We start from the raw sequence: 17,704 nt of genomic DNA on the forward strand, positions 1-17,704 counted from the left end.
AAGTCTACACAATGGGAGAAAATATTTGCAAATCTGATCTAAAAAGTGACATATTCAAATATATAAAGAATTCTTACAACTCAATAATTAAAAAATAAGTAAGCAAAGAATTTAAATAGATATTTTTCTGAAGAAGATATACACATGGACAATAAACACATAAAAAGATGGTCAATATCATTAGTCATTAGGGAAATGCAAAACAAAACCATGTGAGGTACTGCTACACACCCATTAGGATGACTATTAAAAAAAACAGGCAGACCTTGAAGATGGCGGAAGAGTAAGACGCGGAGATCGCCTTCCTCCCCACGGATACACCAGAAATACATCCACACGTGGAACAACTCCTACAGAACTCCTACTGAAGGCTGGCAGAAGACCTCAGACCTCCCAAAAGGCAAGAAACTCCCCACGTAACTGGGTAGGGCAAAAGAAAAAACAGAGACAAAAGAATAAGGACGGCACCTGCACCAGTGGGAGGGAGCTGTGAAGGAGGAAAAGTTTCCACACACTAGGAAGCCCCTCCGCGGGCGGAGACTGCGGGAGGCAGAGGGGGGAGTTTCGGGACCGCGGAGTAGTGCACAGCGACGGGTGCGGAGGGCAAAGCGGGGAGATTCCTGCACAGACGATCGGTGCCGACCAGCACTCACCAACCCGAGAGGCTTGCTGCTCACCCACCGGGGCGGGCGGGGCTGCGAGCTGAGGCTCGGGTTTTGGTTTTGGACGGAGCTCAGGGAGAGGACTGGGGTTGGCGGCTTGAACATAGCCTGAAGGGGTTAGTGCACCACGACTAGCCGGGAGGGAGTTCCGGGAAAAGCCTGCACCGGCCGAAGAGGCAAGAGACTTTTTCTTCCCTCTTTGTCTCCTGGTGCGCGAGGAGAGGGGTTTAAGAGCGCTGCTTAAAGGAACTCCAGAGACGGGCGCGAGCCGCGGCTAAAAGCGCGAACCCCAGAGACGGGCGCGAGCCGCGGCTGAGGGCGCGAGCCCCCGAGACGGGCGCGAGCCGCGGCTGAAAGCGCAAACCCCAGAGACGGGCGCGAGCCGCGGCTGAGGGCGCGAGCCCCCGAGACGGGCGCGAGCCGCGGCTGAAAGCGCAAACCCCAGAGACGGGCGCGAGCCGCGGCTAAAACCGCGGACCCCAGAGACGGGCGGGAGACGCTAAGGCTGCTGCTGCCGCCACCAAGGGGCCTGTGTGCGAGCACAGGTCACTCTCCACACCCTTCTTCCGCGGAGCCTGTGCAGCCCGCCACTGCCAGGTTCCCGGGATCCAGGGACAACTTCCCCGGGACAGCGCACGGCGGGCCTCAGGCTGGTGCAACGTCACGCCGGCCTCTGCCGCAACGTCACGCTGCCTCTGCAGCCGCAGGCCGGCCCCGCACGCAGTGCCCCTCCTACCCCCATCCCCCAACCCCCGGCCTGAGTGAGCCGGAGGCCCCGAATCAGCGGCTCCTTTAACCCCGTCCTGTCTGAGCGAAAAAACAGACGCCCTCCAGCGACCTACACGCAGAGGCAGGGCCAAATCCAAAGCTGAGCTCCTGTGAGCTGTGAAAACAAAGAAGAGAAAGGGAAATCTCTCCCAGCAGCCACAGAAGCAGCGGATTAAAGCTCCACAATCAACTTGATATACCCTGCATCTGTGGAATACCTGAATAGACAAGGAATGACCCCAAATTGAAGAGGTGGAATTTAGGAGCGAAATCTATGATTTTTTTCCCTTTTCCTCTTTTTGTGAAGGTGTACGTGTATGCTCCTGTGTGACATCTAGTCTGTATACTCTAGCTTCCACCATTTGTCCTAGGGCTCTATCCGTCCATGACTTTTTTTTAAAAAATTCTTTTTCTTAATAATTAAGTTTAATTGTAATAACTTTATTATACTTTACCTTCGTTCTTTCTTTCTTTCCTTCCTTCCCTCCCTCCTTTAGACAACGAATCACCCCAAATTGAGGAGGTGGTCTCAGGGAGCAGGATTTATGATTTTTCCCCCTTTACCTCTTTTTGTGAAGGTGTATGTGTATGCTTCTGTGTAAGATTTTCTCTGTATAGCTTTGCTTCCAACATTTGTCCTAAGGTTCTATCCGTCCCTTTTTTTTTTTTTCTAAATATTTTTTAATTCAATAACTATATTATACTTTATTTTATTTTTACTGTATCATCTTTCTTTCTGTCTTTTTTTCCTTCTTTCACTCCTTCCTTCCTTCCTCCCTCCCTCCCTCCCTCCCTCCTTTCTTTCCTTCTTTGCTTCTTTCTTCCTTCCTTCCTTTCCTCCTTTCCTTTTTTCTTTCCTCATACTTCTACTAATTCCCTCTACTTTTTCTCCCTTTTATTCTGAGCCGTGTGGATGAAAGGCTCTTGGTGCTCCAGCCAGGAGTCAGGGCTCTGCCTCTGAGGTAGGAGAGCCAACTTCAGGTCACTGGTCAACAAGAGACCTCCCAGCTCCACATAATATTAAACAGCGGAAATCTCCCAGAGACCTCCATCTTAACACCAGCACCCAGCTTCACTCAACGACCAGCAAGCCACAGTGCTGGACAACCTATGCCAAACAACTAGCAAAACAGGAACACAACCCCACCCATTAGCAGAGAGGCTGCCTAAAATCATAATAAGGCCACAGACACCCCAAAGCACACCACCAGACGTGAACCTGCCCACTAGAGAGACAAGATCCAGCCTCATCCAGCACAACACAGGCACTAGTCCCCTCCACCAGGAAGCCTACACAACCCACTGAAACAACCTTAGCCACTGGAGACAGACATCAAAAACAACGGGAACTACGAACCTGCAGCCTGCAAAAAGGAGACCCCAAACACAGTAAGATAAGCAAAATGAGAAGACAGAAAAACACACAGCAGATGAAGGAGCAAGATAAAAACCCACCAGACCTAACAAATGAAGAGGAAATAGGCAATCTACCTGAAAAAGAATTCAGAATAATGATAGTAAGGATGATCCGAAATCTTGGAAGTAGAATGGACAAAATGCAAGAAACAGTTAACAAGGACCTACAAGAACTAAAGATGAAACAAGCAACGATGAACAATGCAATAAATGAAATTAAAATCACTCTAGATAGGATCAATAGCAGAATAACTGAGGCAGAAGAACGGATAAGTGACCTGAAAGATAAAGTAGTGGAAATAACTACTGCAGAGCAGAATAAAGAAAAAAGAATGAAAAGAACTGAGGACAGTCTCAGAGACCTCTGGGACAACATGAAACGCACCAACATTCGAATTATAGGGGTTCCAGAAGAAGAAGAAAGAAAGTAAGGGACTGAGAAAATATTTGAAGAGATTATAGTTGAAAACTTCCCTAATATGGGAAAGGAAATAGTTAATCAAGTCCAGGAAGCACAGAGGGTCCCATACAGGATAAATACAAGGAGAAACACGCCAAGACACATATTAATCAAACTGTCAAAAATTAAATACAAAGAAAGCATATTAAAAGCAGCAAGGGAAAAACAACAAATAACACACAAGGGAATCCCCATAAGGTTAACAGCTGATCTCTCAGCAGAAACCCTACAAGCCAGAAGGGAGTGGCAGGACATACTGAAAGTGATGAAGGAGAATAGCCTGAAACCAAGACTACTCTACCCAGCAAGGATCTCATTCACATTTGATGGAGAAATTAAAACCTTTACAGACAAGCAAAAGCTGAGAGAGTTCAGCACCACCAAACCAGCCTTACAACAAATGCTAAAGGAACTTCTCTAGACACGAAACACAAGAGAAGGAAATGACCTATAGTAGCGAACCCAAAGCAATATATAAAATGGAAATAGGAACATACATATCAATAATTACCTTAAATGTAAATGGACTAAATGCTCCCACCAAAAGACACAGATTGGCTGAATGGATACAAAAACAAGACCCTTATATATGCTGTCTACAAGAGACCCACTTCAGAACTAGAGACACATACAGACTGAAAGTAAGGGGATGGAAAAAGATATTCCATGCAAATGGAAACCAAAAGAAAGCTGGAGTAGCAATTCTCATATCAGACAAAATAGACTTTAAAATAAGGACTATTAAAAGGGACAAAGAAGGACACTACATAATGATCAAGGGATCGATCCAAGAAGAAGATATAACAATGGTAAATATTTATGCACCCAACATAGGAGCACCTCAATACATAAGGCAAATACTAACAACCATAAAAGGGGAGATCAACAGTAACGCATTCATAGTAGGGGACTTTAACACCCCACTTTCACCCATGGACAGATCATCCAAAATGAAAATAAATAAGGAAACACAAGCTTTAAATGATACATTAAACAAGATGGACTTAATTGATATTTATAGGACACTCCATCCAAAAACAACAGAATACACATTTTTCTCAAGTGCTCATGGAACATTCTCCAGGATAGATCATATCTTGGGTCACAAATCAAGCCTTGGTAAATTTAAGAGAACTGAAATTGTATCAAGTATCTTTTCCGACCACAACGCCATGAGACTAGATATCAATTACAGGAAAAGATCTGTAAAAAATACAAACACATGGAGGCTAAACAATACACTACTTAATAATGAAGTGATCACTGAAGAAATCAAAGAGGAAATAAAAAAATACCTAGAAACAAATGACAATGGAGACACAACGACCCAAAACCTATGGGATGCAGCAAAAGCAGTTCTAAGGGGGAAGTTTATAGCAATACAAGCCCACCTTAAGAAGCAGGAAACATCTCGAATAAACAACCTAACCTTGCACCTCAAGCAATTAGAGAAAGAAGAACAAAAAAACCCCAAAGCTAGCAGAAGGAAAGAAATCATAAAAATCAGATCAGAAATAAATGAAAAAGAAATGAAGGAAACAATAGCAAAGATCAATAAAACTAAGAGCTGGTTCTTTGACAAGATAAACAAAATAGATAAACCACTAGCCAGACTCATCAAGAAAAAAAGGGAGAAGACTCAAATCAATAGAATTAGAAATGAAAAAGGAGAAGTAACAACAGACACTGCAGAAATAAAAAAAATCATGAGAGATTACTACAAGCAACTCTATGCCAATAAAATGGACAATCTGGAAGAAATGCACAAATTCTTAGAAATGCACAACCTGCCAAGACTGAATCAGGAAGAAATAGAAAATATGAACAGACCAATCACAAGCACTGAAATTGAAACTGTGATTAAAAACCTTCCAACAAACAAAAGCCCAGGACCAGATGGCTTCACAGGTGAATTCTATCAAACGTTTAGAGAAGAGCTAACACCTATCCTTCTCAAACTCTTCCAAAATATAGCAGAGGGAGGAACACTCCCAAATTCCTTCTACGAAGCCACCATCACCTTGATACCAAAACCAGACAAGGATGTCACAAAGAAAGAAAACTACAGGCCAATATCACTGATGAACATAGATGCAAAAATCCTCAACAAAATACTAGCAAACAGAATCCAACAGCACATTAAAAGGATCATACACCATGATCAAGTGGGGTTTATTCCAGGAATGCAAGGATTCTTCAATATACGCAAATCTATCAATGTGATAAACTATATTAACAAATTGAAGGAGAAAAACCATATGATCATCTCAATAGATGCAGAGAAAGCTTTCGACAAAATTCAACACCCATTTATGATAAAAACCCTCCAGAAAGTAGGCATAGAGGGAACTTTCCTAAACATAATAAAAGCCATATATGACAAGCCCACAGCAAACATCATCCTCAATGGTGAAAAACTGAAAGCATTTCCACTAAGATCAGGAACAAGACAAGGTTGCCCACTCTCACCACTCTTATTCAACATAGTTTTGGAAGTTTTAGCCACAGCAATCAGAGAAGAAAAGGAAATAAAAGGAATCCAAATCGGAAAAGAAGAAGTAAAGCTGTCACTGTTTGCAGATGACATGATACTATACATAGAGAATCCTAAAGATGCTACCAGAAAACTACTAGAGCTAATCAATGAATTTGGTAAAGTAGCAGGATACAAAATTAATGCACAGAAATCTCTGGCATTCCTATATACTAATGATGAAAAATCTGAAAGTGAAATCAAGAAAACACTCCCATTTACCATTGCAACAAAAAGAATAAAATATCTAGGAATAAACCTACCTAAGGATACGAAAGACCTGTATGCAGAAAATTATAAGACACTGATGAAAGAAATTAAAGATGATACAAATAGATGGAGAGATATACCATGTTCTTGGATGGGAAGAATCAACATTGTGAAAATGACTCTACTACCCAAAGCAATCTACAGATTCAATGCAATCCCTATCAAACTACCACTGGCATTTTTCACAGAACTAGAACAAAAAATTTCGCAATTTGTATGGAAACACAAAAGACCCCGAATAGCCAAAGCAATCTTTAGAACGAAAAAAGGAGCTGGAGGAATAAGGCTCCCTGACTTCAGACTATATTACAAAGCAACAGTAATCAAGACAGTATGGTACTGGCACAAAAACAGAAAGATAGATCAGTGGAACAGGATAGAAAGCCCAGAGATAAACCCACGCACATATGGACACCTTATCTTTGATAAAGGAGGCAGGAATGTACAGTGGAGAAAGGACAGCCTCTTCAATAAATGGTGCTGGGAAAACTGGACAGGTACATGTAAAAGTATGAGATTAGATCACTCCCTAACACCATACACAAAAATAAGCTCAAAATGGATTAAAGACCTAAATGTAAGGCCAGAAACTATCAAACTCTTAGAAGAAAACATAGGAAGAACACTCTATGACATAAATCACAGCAAGATCCTTTCTGACCCACCTCCTAGAGTAATGGAAATAAAAACAAAAATAAACAAATGGGACCTAATGAAACTTCAAAGCTTTTGCACAGCAAAGGAAACCATAACCAAGACCAAAAGACAACCCTCAGAATGGGAGAAAACATTTGCAAATGAAGCAACTGACAAAGGATTAATCTCCAAAATTTACAAGCAGCTCATGCAGCTCAATAACAAAAAAACAAACAACCCCATCCAAAAATGGGCAGAAGACCTAAATAGACATTTCTCCAAAGAAGATATACAGAATGCCAACAAACACATGAAAGAATGCTCAACATCATTAATCATTAGAGAAATGCAAATCAAAACTACAATGAGATATCATCTCACACCAGTCAGAATGGCCATCATCAAAAAATCAAGAAACAATAAATGCTGGAGAGGGTGTGGAGAAAAGGGGACACTCTTGCACTGCTGGTGGGAATGTGAATTGGTTCAGCCACTGTGGAGAACAGTATGGAGGTTCCTTAAAAAACTACAAATAGAATTACCATATGACCCAGCAATCCCACTACTTGGCATATACCCTGAGAAAACCAAAATTCAAAGAGAGTCATGTACCAAAATGTTCATTGCAGCTCTATTTACAATAGCCAGGACATGGAAACAACCTAAGCGCCCATCATCGGATGAATGGATAAAGAAGATGTGGCACATATACACAATGGAATATTACTCAGCCTTAAAAAGAAATGAAATTGAGCTATTTGTAATGAGATGGATAGACCTAGAATCTGTCATACAGAGTGAAGTAAGTCAGAAAGAAAAAGACAAATACCGTATGCTAACACATATATATGGAATTTAAGGGAAAAAAATGTCATGAAAAACCTTGGGGTAAGATAGGAATAAAGACGCAGACCTACTGGAGAACGGACTTAAGGATATGGGGAGGGGGAAGGGTGAGTTTTGACAGGGCGAGAGAGAGTCATGGACATATACACACTAACAAACGTAGTAAGGTAGATAGCTGGGGGGAAGCAGCCGCAAGGCACAGGGATATTAGCTCGGTGCTTTGTGACAGCCTGGAAGGGTGGGATGGGGAGAGTGGGAGGGAGGGAGACGCAAGAGGGAAGACATATGGGAACATATGTATATGTATAGCTGATTCACTTTGTTGTAAAGCAGAAACTAACACACCATTGTAAAGCAATTATACCCCAATAAAGATATTTAAAAAAAAAAAAAAAAAAAAAACAACAACAACAGAAAATAACAAGTGTTGGGGAAGATGTGGAGAAATTGGAAGCTTCATATGTTGCTGGTGGGAATGTAAAATGGTGATGGAGTCACTTTGGAAATGCTAAACACAGAGTTACCATATGACCCAGCAATTCCATTCCTAGGTATATATCCAACAGAAATGAAAACATGTCCACACAAAAATTTATACATAAATGTTCACAGCAGCATTATTCATAATAACCACAAATGGAAACAATCCAAATATCTATCAACTGATGAATGGATAAAAAAATATGGTATATCTATACAATGGAATATTATTCAACAATGTGGATGACCCTTAAAAACATTATACTAAGTGAAAGAAGCCAGTCATATATTGTTTCCATTTATATGAAACATCCAGAATAGGCAACACCATAGAAACAGATAGTAGATTAGTGGTTGCCAGAAGCCGGGGATAAGGTTGGGAATGGGCAGTGACTGCTAGTGTGTATGGGGTTTCTCTTTGAGGGTGATGCAAATGTTCTAAATTGATTGTGGTGATGGTTGTACAACCTTGTGAATATACCAAACATATCATTGAATGGTACACTTTAAATGAATACATTTTATGGGATGTTACATAAATATCGATAAAGCTAGAAGAAATAAATATAAAGGTGGAAAATGATACACCATACAAACACTAACCACAAGAGAGCTGAATGGCTATATTCATATCAGACAAAGAATTTCACACTTCACATTTTGAAACAAAGAAAATGACCATGCATAAAGAGGAGCATTACTTAGGGAACAATTCACCAAGGAGTCATAATAATACTAAGTGAAGCAAAAACTAAGAGAACTAAGGGAAAAATAGACAAACCCACAATTACAGTTGGGGACTTCAACACTCTTCTTTCAGTAATCAACAGAACTGGTAGCGAGTACATAAAAGTTCAGCAAGTACAGAGAAAAACAGCAATACCATCAACCAACTGGTATAGAACTGACATCTATAGAACACTCCACCCAACAACAGGATACACATTCTTTTCAAGTGTATATGGAACACTCACGGCAATAAATCATATCCTTGGTCATAAACCAAACCTTAACAAATTTTAATTTAAAATCTATAAAGTATATTCTCTCTTTTGGAGAGTTTAATGGAATTAAACTGAAAATCAATAGCAGAATGAAAACAGAAACATCTCCAAATATATAGAAATTAACACACTTCTGTAATCCATGGGTCAAAATGAATATAAAGGAAAAAGTAAGGACATAAAAAGATGCTTAGGGCTTTCCTGGTGGCGCAGTGGTTGACGGTCCGCCTGCCGATGCAGGGAACACAGGTTCGTGCCCCGGTCCGGGAAGATCCCACATGCCGCAGAGCGGCTAGGCCCGTGAGCCATGGCCGCTGAGCCTGCGCGTCCGGAGCCTGTGCTCTGCAACGGGAGAGGCCACAACAGTGACAGGCCCGCGTACCACAAAAAAAAAAAAAAAAAAGATGCTTAACATCATTAGCCAGTAGGGAAATGAAAATTAAAATCATGACGAGATAGGAGTTCCCTGGTGGCCTAGTAGTTAGGATTCCAGGCTTTGACTGTTGTGGCCTGGGTTCAATCCCTGGTCAAGGAACTGAGATCCTGCAAGACACATGGTACGGCCAAAACAAAAAAACAAAAAAAACATATGAGATACCATTACACACCTATTAAAATAAATAAAACAAAAAAATACCGACAATACCAAAAGCTGACAGAATGTGGAACAACTGGAAGTCTCATACATTGCTGGTGGGAATGAAAAACGATTCGGTCATTCTAGAAAATGGTTTGGCAGTTGCTTTCAAAGGTAAACATATCCTTACCATATGACTCAGCAATCAACGCCTAGTATTTATTCTAGAGAAATGAAAACTTGTGATCAACCAAAAACCTGCACATGAATGTTTAGAGCAGCTCTATTCATAACTGCTCAAAACTGGAAACAATCCAAATGTCCTTTAACAGAATGGATAAACACACCCTAGTGTATCCATACAATGGAATACTACGCAACAATAAAAAAAAGAATAAACTACCGATTCATGCAGTAACTTAGATGGGACTTAAAGGCATCATGCCGAGTGAAAGAAGCCAATGTCAGAAGGTCACGTATTATATATTCTATTTATATAACATTCTCAAAAAAGTAAAACTATAGTGATAGAGAACAGATCTCTGATTGCCCGGTGTTAAGAGTGGGGAGAAGAGAGACTGTAATGGGATAGCATGAGGGAGTTTTCTGGGGTGATGGAACTGTTTTGTACCTTGATGATGGGAGTGACTACACAAATCCGTGCATGTGTTAAAATTCATAGAGGGAACAAAAGGCCAAGAATAGCCAAGACAACCTGGAAGCGTGAGGTAGGAGGACATGCCCTACCAGATATCAAAATTCATTCTATAGTTATTAACATTGGCTTATTGGTTCAAGAAAAAATAAACCACTGGAACAGAATAGAACACCTACAGCCAAGAAACATAATCATTGAATATATGGAAATGGGATATATCACAAAAGTACAGCTATAAGTTAGGAGGGAAATTGGAATATTCTATAAATGGTAGGTGGGGTGTGGAAGGAGAAGGAATGAGACCAAGGAGAAGTACATAGGGAATTTCAGCTATATCTGTGATGTTTTTAAGTATTAAAAGAAGGAGGAGGAGGAAGAGGTAGCAGAGAAGGGAGGAAGGAGGAGGGTAGTAGGAGGTAAGAGAAGTGGGAAGGAGTAGGGAGAGGAGGAGGAGAAATTGAAGCAAATGTGGCCAAATGTGAAGGTTTGTTAAAACTGGATGCTGTAAGTACGTATTATAGTATTATCTATACTTGTGCTGTCCAACACTGTAGCCACTAGCCACATTTGGTAATTTAAATTAATTAGAATCACATAAAATTAAAATGTAGTTCCAGTGTCCTGCTAGTCACATTTCATGCACTCAGTAGCCACATCTGATTGGTGGCTACCAAACCGGACAATGTAAATGTTGAACACTTCCATCATCGTATAAGGGTCCACTGGACAGAGGTGGCCTATGAATTTATATGTGTTAGTTCATAATAAAAATCCACAAGGGGGAATTCCCTGGCCGTCCAGTGGTTAGGACTCCACGCTTTCACCGCTGAGGACCCAGGTTCAATCCTCGTCTGGGAACTAAGACCCCGCAAAGCCGTGCCGCCAAAAAAAAAAAAAAAATCCACAAGGAAGAATCAAAGCTTGCAGAACATATGATGAGTGAAGGAATTAAAAGGAATGTGAGTAAAAGACAACATCTAATTTCAATATCTATATCTCTTTACTTTCTGATTGGACCGTCAGATCTTCACCTCTTCCCAAAAATCTGCCCCCAAAGAAATTCCAAAAATGCAAAAGGAACAAACTTTCCGTTGTCTCTTCTAGACACCATTTCACTTCCTTTTGGATTATTTTAATATTTGGTAAAGGAAAAGCCATGACTTTACTTTCCTATGAGAAAAAAAGCTACTCTTGACAGCTGCTTCGTAAAACTGAACCCAGTTTTCAGACCTTGGGCTTTGATGACCATGATCCTTCGCTGCAGGTCAATGAAGGGCTGGATCAGGCAGAGCCGGGGTTCCTGCTTCTGACTCAGGCAAACACCGTTGTGATTCACAACCATCCAGCTCCGGTCATACAGCAGCCCTTGATTTCCTAGAGGCCACCTGGTCACCTAAACAAAAAGGTCAATGTATTTTAAGCCAGGGCTCCTCAAAAATCATCTTCGCATTTATTGCACTGCAGCTGTACTAAAGCAGAGGACTTCAGAAATTCAGCACAGACTCCTGAAGGAAAAAAGGGATGAAGAGAAGGAAGTAAAACAAAGAAGACAATGCAAAGGAGACTTTGGGATTGAGATACCTGCCATTCACCCTCCAAATCCAGTTTGCACCCTTCTCCACTTCAACCTGCTTTTTAGGTAGGTAATGTGTGTGCACAGCACGACATTCTGGGAGCACGAGAGTGTACCTGAAAAGTAGGTCTCTGCCCCAGCCTGTGTCCCACTCCCCTCCCCACAGGCCTCCACTGCACCTGCTTTCTGTGTGTCCTTCCACAGTGGTGGATGCCTGAACAGGCATATATCCTGGTACTACAGACTTATTGCACAAATTGTGGCTACACTGGAATGGTCCCTGAGTTGATCCACTTTAAGTGTGTAAGTTTTCCTCAATTCTTCACATTTCTACAAAATTAAAATACAAATTACGCCCAGTGCCCAGATCTTGCATTTAATACCATTCTCCAATAAAAAGAACCAGGACTCTTTGGAGAAATGGTTTATTCTAGGGCTGGTCGGGGAATATACAAGATGAGCCAGGAGCTCCCTGTAACGCTAGAAAAGTAAGGAAGTGCTCAAAAAACAAACTGATGGAGGTATGTCAAAGGGACGCAGGAGTCAACTGAAAGCATGCCCAATGGCCAAAACTGGAAAATACTGAAAAGTAATAATAATAATAACGTAGTACTGAAGTATAATCCAAAGTATAAAATAAATACCCATGAGTCCAAATAAATAAATAGAAAAAGTCAAATCCCTCATACAGAGGAATCCCAAATAATTGATGTAGGTGTTCCCTCCTCAAGAAGGTGGAGCATAACTCCCTATAACTCCCTACCCCGTAAGTGTGGGCTACACTTAGTGACTTGCTTCCAAAGAGAACAGTATAGGAACAGAGTGGAGGGGAAATTTTACAGTGAAGAAACCTGGCAAATACCGGGTGCTCCAGGTTCATGTCAATAGTGGTAAGTCATGCTGACAGTACCCTAATATGATATGATGAGAATAGGCCTTTACTTCTGTGGTCCTACTTCCAAAACAAACCATAACCCCAGTCTAATCCTCAGAAAGACATCAGACAAACCGAAACTGATGGATATATATATATTTTTTTTTTTATTCGCTACGTGGGCCTCTCACTGCTGTGGCCTCTCCTGTTGTGGAGCACAGGCTCTGGATGCGCAGGCCCAGCAGCCACGGCTCATGGGCCCAGCCACTCCGTGGCATGTGGGATCTCCCCGGACCAGGGCATGAACCCGCGTCCCCCGCATCGGCAGGCAGACTCTCAACCAGTGCGCCACCAGGGAAGCCCTACTGATGGATATTCTAGAATATACCTGACGGATACTCCTCAAAACTATCAAGGTTATAAAAACAAGGAAAGTCTGAGAGACTGGTACAGCCCAGAGGAGCCTAGGGAGACACAAGGACTAAATGTCATATGGTGTCCTGGATGGGATCTGGAACAGAAAAAGAACATTAGGGGAAACCTAATGAAATTTCAATAACATGGGACCAGGTCTTTGCAGGAGTTTTGTCCACAAGTTACACAAGTTGCTTACAGCGCAGCAGGTGCAGCAGTTCCACCCGTGAGGGCTTTTCTGGAGCCAGCTGTCTGTTAAAGAAGGGTGTAGGTGAAGCAATGCTTTTGAAATAGTATTACGATTAAGAGACCAACATTCGCACACTAATTGTGAATCAATTTCATCCTGTCATTTTCCTCTGAGCACTCAAATCAACTTCTCAAAGGAATCTGAAAACTTCAATTGGGGGTAATGAAGAAAGGAAAGCAATTTTTAATCTAGGGGCACTTTGGGGAGGGTTCTGCTGGGAGGGACCTGAGGGAAGACTGAGGCTTCAGGGGAAGTGAAGGAGAGGAGCTGCGGGCCCCAGGGGGAGGGCGCAGAACTCAAGAAGAAACAGTGTCAAGGCAAACTGAAATCAAGCAAGGTAAGCCCTGTATCCAAGACGCAGAAACATGGTGCAGTGGGGTGGGAGTGGGGAGGGTACTTTGAGGACTGACAAACCTGGGCTTAAATCTCACGCCAGCTAGTTATTAGCTTTGGACAACTAACCTTCCTGAGCCTTGCCTTTGTCATGTGTAAAATGGACGTTATTATCATTTCTCATAGGACTGAGTGAAAACTAAAACAAAATATAAAATGTAAAGCAACTGAAATATATCAGATGATCCACAGATGTTAATCCCTTTACCTCTGCCCTTCACTTGTCTTGTGCATCAGACCTCTCCCCATAGACTATGGCTGCTTCTGCTAGTACAGCACTCAAGTTCAGCAATACTATAGTCTATATAACTGTAGCTAGGCCCAGAAACCACCATTAAATCGTTATTTCTATAGGAGAACATGTTTTGAATTACAAATAACTTTTTAGAAGACAGTCTATTATTGGGAGGCATTTCTCCATGGATTTCTCATTTCTGCATGCCTGTTTCAACAAGCAGAAGTACTAACTGTCCTTTTGATCCAGACTACCTTTTCAAGGATGTTTGTATAGTGAACAGCTCTACAACCCTCTGGAGCAGAGGGCAGGTTTGCCCACAGTCCAATATTATAAAGGTAATGGCTTCTCCCCGATCGAAGACTACCCAGGTTGGCTGGCATCCTATTATGAAAGAGTCAGGTTTCCTGAGTTAGAGGTTTCTGAACATGAGCACGGCATCCACCAGGGCCCCTCTGGACCCTGTCTTGGGACCTGGGGGACAAAGAGAAGCAACACACCATGAAGCTCATGCTGCATGCTGGGTTGTGAGTAAGTCCTTTATCTCTGACCCAGGAATCTCGTGTCTTCTGTCAGCATCCATGAAACTGTGGCAGGCTGTTTCTCAGACCCTTCACGGTTCTTCACACCCATCTGTTGGAACATGTCTATCATTTACTGGCTTCCTCCCTCCTTCTTCGTCTTTGTCTGGGCCAAGTTTTCAGCCAGTGTGTCTGTGTTGGCATGTGAGGGGTGAGCTTTCAGCTGGTGCAGCTGGGCTTTGGGTTACGGAAGGAGTTGGGCAAATAAGTATTCATTGAGGACAGTGGGAGCCAGGGTTCTCACAGGATTTACAAGTGCAGAAAGGGGGACGGCTAAATAAACGTTGTGGTGTTGGGTTGGAATTGGAGTATTAGTACGAAATCGTGGCCTATGGATAGATGATGGAGATGGACATGATAGATACATAGATACATAGATATGTGTGTGTGTGTCATAAAGTGTCTGTTTCCCTTCTGAGATACTGCACACCCTGAGAGAAGGAAGCATTTCCATTTTGCTCATCATTGCACAGCAAGTGCAGGCCCAGGGCCCAGCAGGTAGCAGGTGTTCAGTGTATAGTTTCTGAAAGAGCAGATGGATAGAAGACCTTTAGCAAAAAAGGAAATCTACTGAGTTTCAGTGTCCTTGTCTGTAAAATGGAACACTAATTCCTGCTACGCTATCTGTGCAATGCGGCTCTTCTATGGGACGTGACTCATCTGTGAAAATAGAGTCCTGTTACTCCTCACCTGCCTCCATTCAGGAGTGGAGGTGAACTCGCTTATTTATGGTCTCAGATCGGAGGACAGGCTCCTGTGTGACCAGCCCGAAATGCAGGCGACAAACAGCCTTGACCGTGGTATGTCCGACCAGGAGCCAGGGAGCCTGTCATCCCAGAGGCTCAGGAGACTGGGAACTTTCTATGAGGCTGTCTTTCTATGATCTATGTGTGTCCCTGGGACTTGGTCTCTAGCTCCCAGCTCCGGTGACTACCAGGCCAGCATGTTTACTGACATTATGTACTTCACCTCCACGGGGAGAGCTGAGTGGAACAGACGCATGAGAGCAAGGACCCAGGGAGTCAGCAGACCTGGATTCAAATCCTTGCTCTATCATTTATTAGGGGGTCATGAGCTGGGCAAAGTGCTTAACCTCAGTAGCCCCCAGGCTCCATATCTATAAAATGGGGATGATATTACCCAGCACCTCATATTATTGTTTTGAGGATCAAATGAAACAAAGCACGTACGATGCTTCAGCAGGGAGCCAGCACACACACATTCAGTGAAAGTTACATCCTTAACTATCAACAGTAACTAGGTGGTCACACTCAGAAACAGGATCCTCTCAGGGGTCCCCATAAGCAGAGCCATGGTCAAAAGTCAGCCCAAACCAAGAAAGGCAGAATGAGAGTGGCAACTATGATTTTGATTTTCTGCATGCTTTCCTTCACTTCCTGGACTTTTTTCTTTGCTTTATCAAACAACATTATAAAGTAAACAAAAAAGAAGCAATCTCTTTAGCTGCCACTAAAACCCTTACCTCAAAAGCGGCACAGGATTTGATTGGGTAGAGGAAAAGGTTGGTGACGATGTGTGACCCAAGGCCCCCATCCGGGATGCCTGCAGCTTTCTCTGAAGGGGTCTGCTGGGTTCTGGTGGTCTCCAGCAGAGGTGGTCGCAAACTCACAGCATCCACAGTGGTGGGTGAGTTGTCCCAAACCCTGGAGTCTGGGGAAGCATCTTCCTGAAGTGAGGGACTACGTCTGGCCCTGATGGCAGGCACGGCTTTCTGAGCTTCGCTCTCTGCTGGCAGGGCTCCAGCCTCCCCAGGCATGACCAGAGGGAGAGGCTGGCCATGAGACGGGCGCAGTCGGGTTGCTATGATGAACCTGAGAAAGGCCTGGGCATCCTCAAGCGTAGACATGTATCCAAACGAAATCCTCACAGATCCCGTCGGCTGCCCATCTATGAGATCCACATCGTCACCGCAGACATGACCAGCCTAGAATAAAGAAATAAGTCAGCCAGAGTGACTCATTCCTCATGGATAAAGTGGAAACCATTTTGTAAAACAAGTTTTGTTAATTTTATAATATAAACTTAACCCAGGAAAAAAGAACTGCAACACTAATAGGAGCTGTGTGCCAGAGGCATAGTTCCAGAAGCACAGAGACTGACTCTCTGGACGTCACTATTTGCTCAACTGTGAATTGGGATCTATACCAATCTCAGGGGGCCACTAAAAAGTCTAAAAGGTACAACATTGTAAATCAACTATATTTCAATGAAAATAAATAAATAAATTTGTTTTTTTAAGTTTAAAAGAAACCATTCATGGAAAGCATTTACCAGAAACACGCACACAGTGCTCACCCACAGAGGTATCAAAAGACAGACCAAAGTTTCAGAAGCACAGATGGGTCAGCTCCTTGGTCTACCTAGGGCTTAAGTGAGAGGAGCACCTGCTGGCCATGCCTTTTAGCCTCTCTCAGAACCACAGGGAGGTCTGCATCCCTGACAGCTGCCCTTCGACAAGAGGGCAAGACAGGTGCTGCCCCTATGAATAATCGGCCCAAGGCCAGGATGAAAGCCAAAGGCAGCATGAGTGCCTGGTCAGGAGGTGGTGAAAGAAAGGTAAGACGTCCCCAAGCCTCTCCAATCCTGGCAGCCTGGTGTTGGTCACTGCTCCAGCTGCCTACCTCCCCCAGAGCTGAACCCCAGTCAGTCACCCAAGGAGATGAGGCCATGGCATTCCACAGGATCAATAGTACATCTGGAACTGCATTCGTTTGTGTTCTAAGACTCCTTCTCTCTCTATTTATTTTATTATTATTATTTTTTAACCACACCATGTGGTGTGAGGGATCTTAGTTCCCCGACCAGGCATCAAACCCACGCCCCGTGCAGTGGAAGTACCGAGTCTTAACCACTGGACCACCAGGGAATTCCCCCTTCTCGCTCTCTTTTTTTTTTTTTTTTGGCTGCATCAGGTCTTAGTTGTGGCACGCAGGATCTTCATTGAGGCATGCGGGATCTTTCATTGTGGCGCATGGGCTTCTCTCTAGTTGTGGCGTGCGGGTTTTCTCTCTCTAGTTGTTGTGCGTGGGCTCCAGAGCGCGTGGGCTCTGTAG

At 43.0% G+C, this 17,704-nt stretch overlaps 1 protein-coding gene across 3 annotated transcripts in view; it reads right to left on the bottom strand.

Annotated features, from left to right (window-relative positions):
• Positions 1-17,704, bottom strand: part of MOCOS (molybdenum cofactor sulfurase) — a 65,600-nt gene that overhangs the window by 25,039 nt on the left and 22,857 nt on the right. For all 3 annotated transcript variants that reach the window (XM_032603361.1, XM_032603360.1, XM_032603362.1), the window contains 2 exons: positions 16,114-16,575; positions 11,541-11,703 (listed from right to left, as the gene is read on the bottom strand). In XM_032603361.1, coding sequence (XP_032459252.1) covers positions 11,541-11,703; positions 16,114-16,575 — 625 coding nt within the window. The remainder of the gene's footprint in view (positions 1-11,540; positions 11,704-16,113; positions 16,576-17,704) is intronic.

This window comes from Phocoena sinus, chromosome 14 (assembly GCF_008692025.1).
Source record: "Phocoena sinus isolate mPhoSin1 chromosome 14, mPhoSin1.pri, whole genome shotgun sequence".
Taxonomy (NCBI): Eukaryota; Metazoa; Chordata; class Mammalia; order Artiodactyla; family Phocoenidae; genus Phocoena; species Phocoena sinus.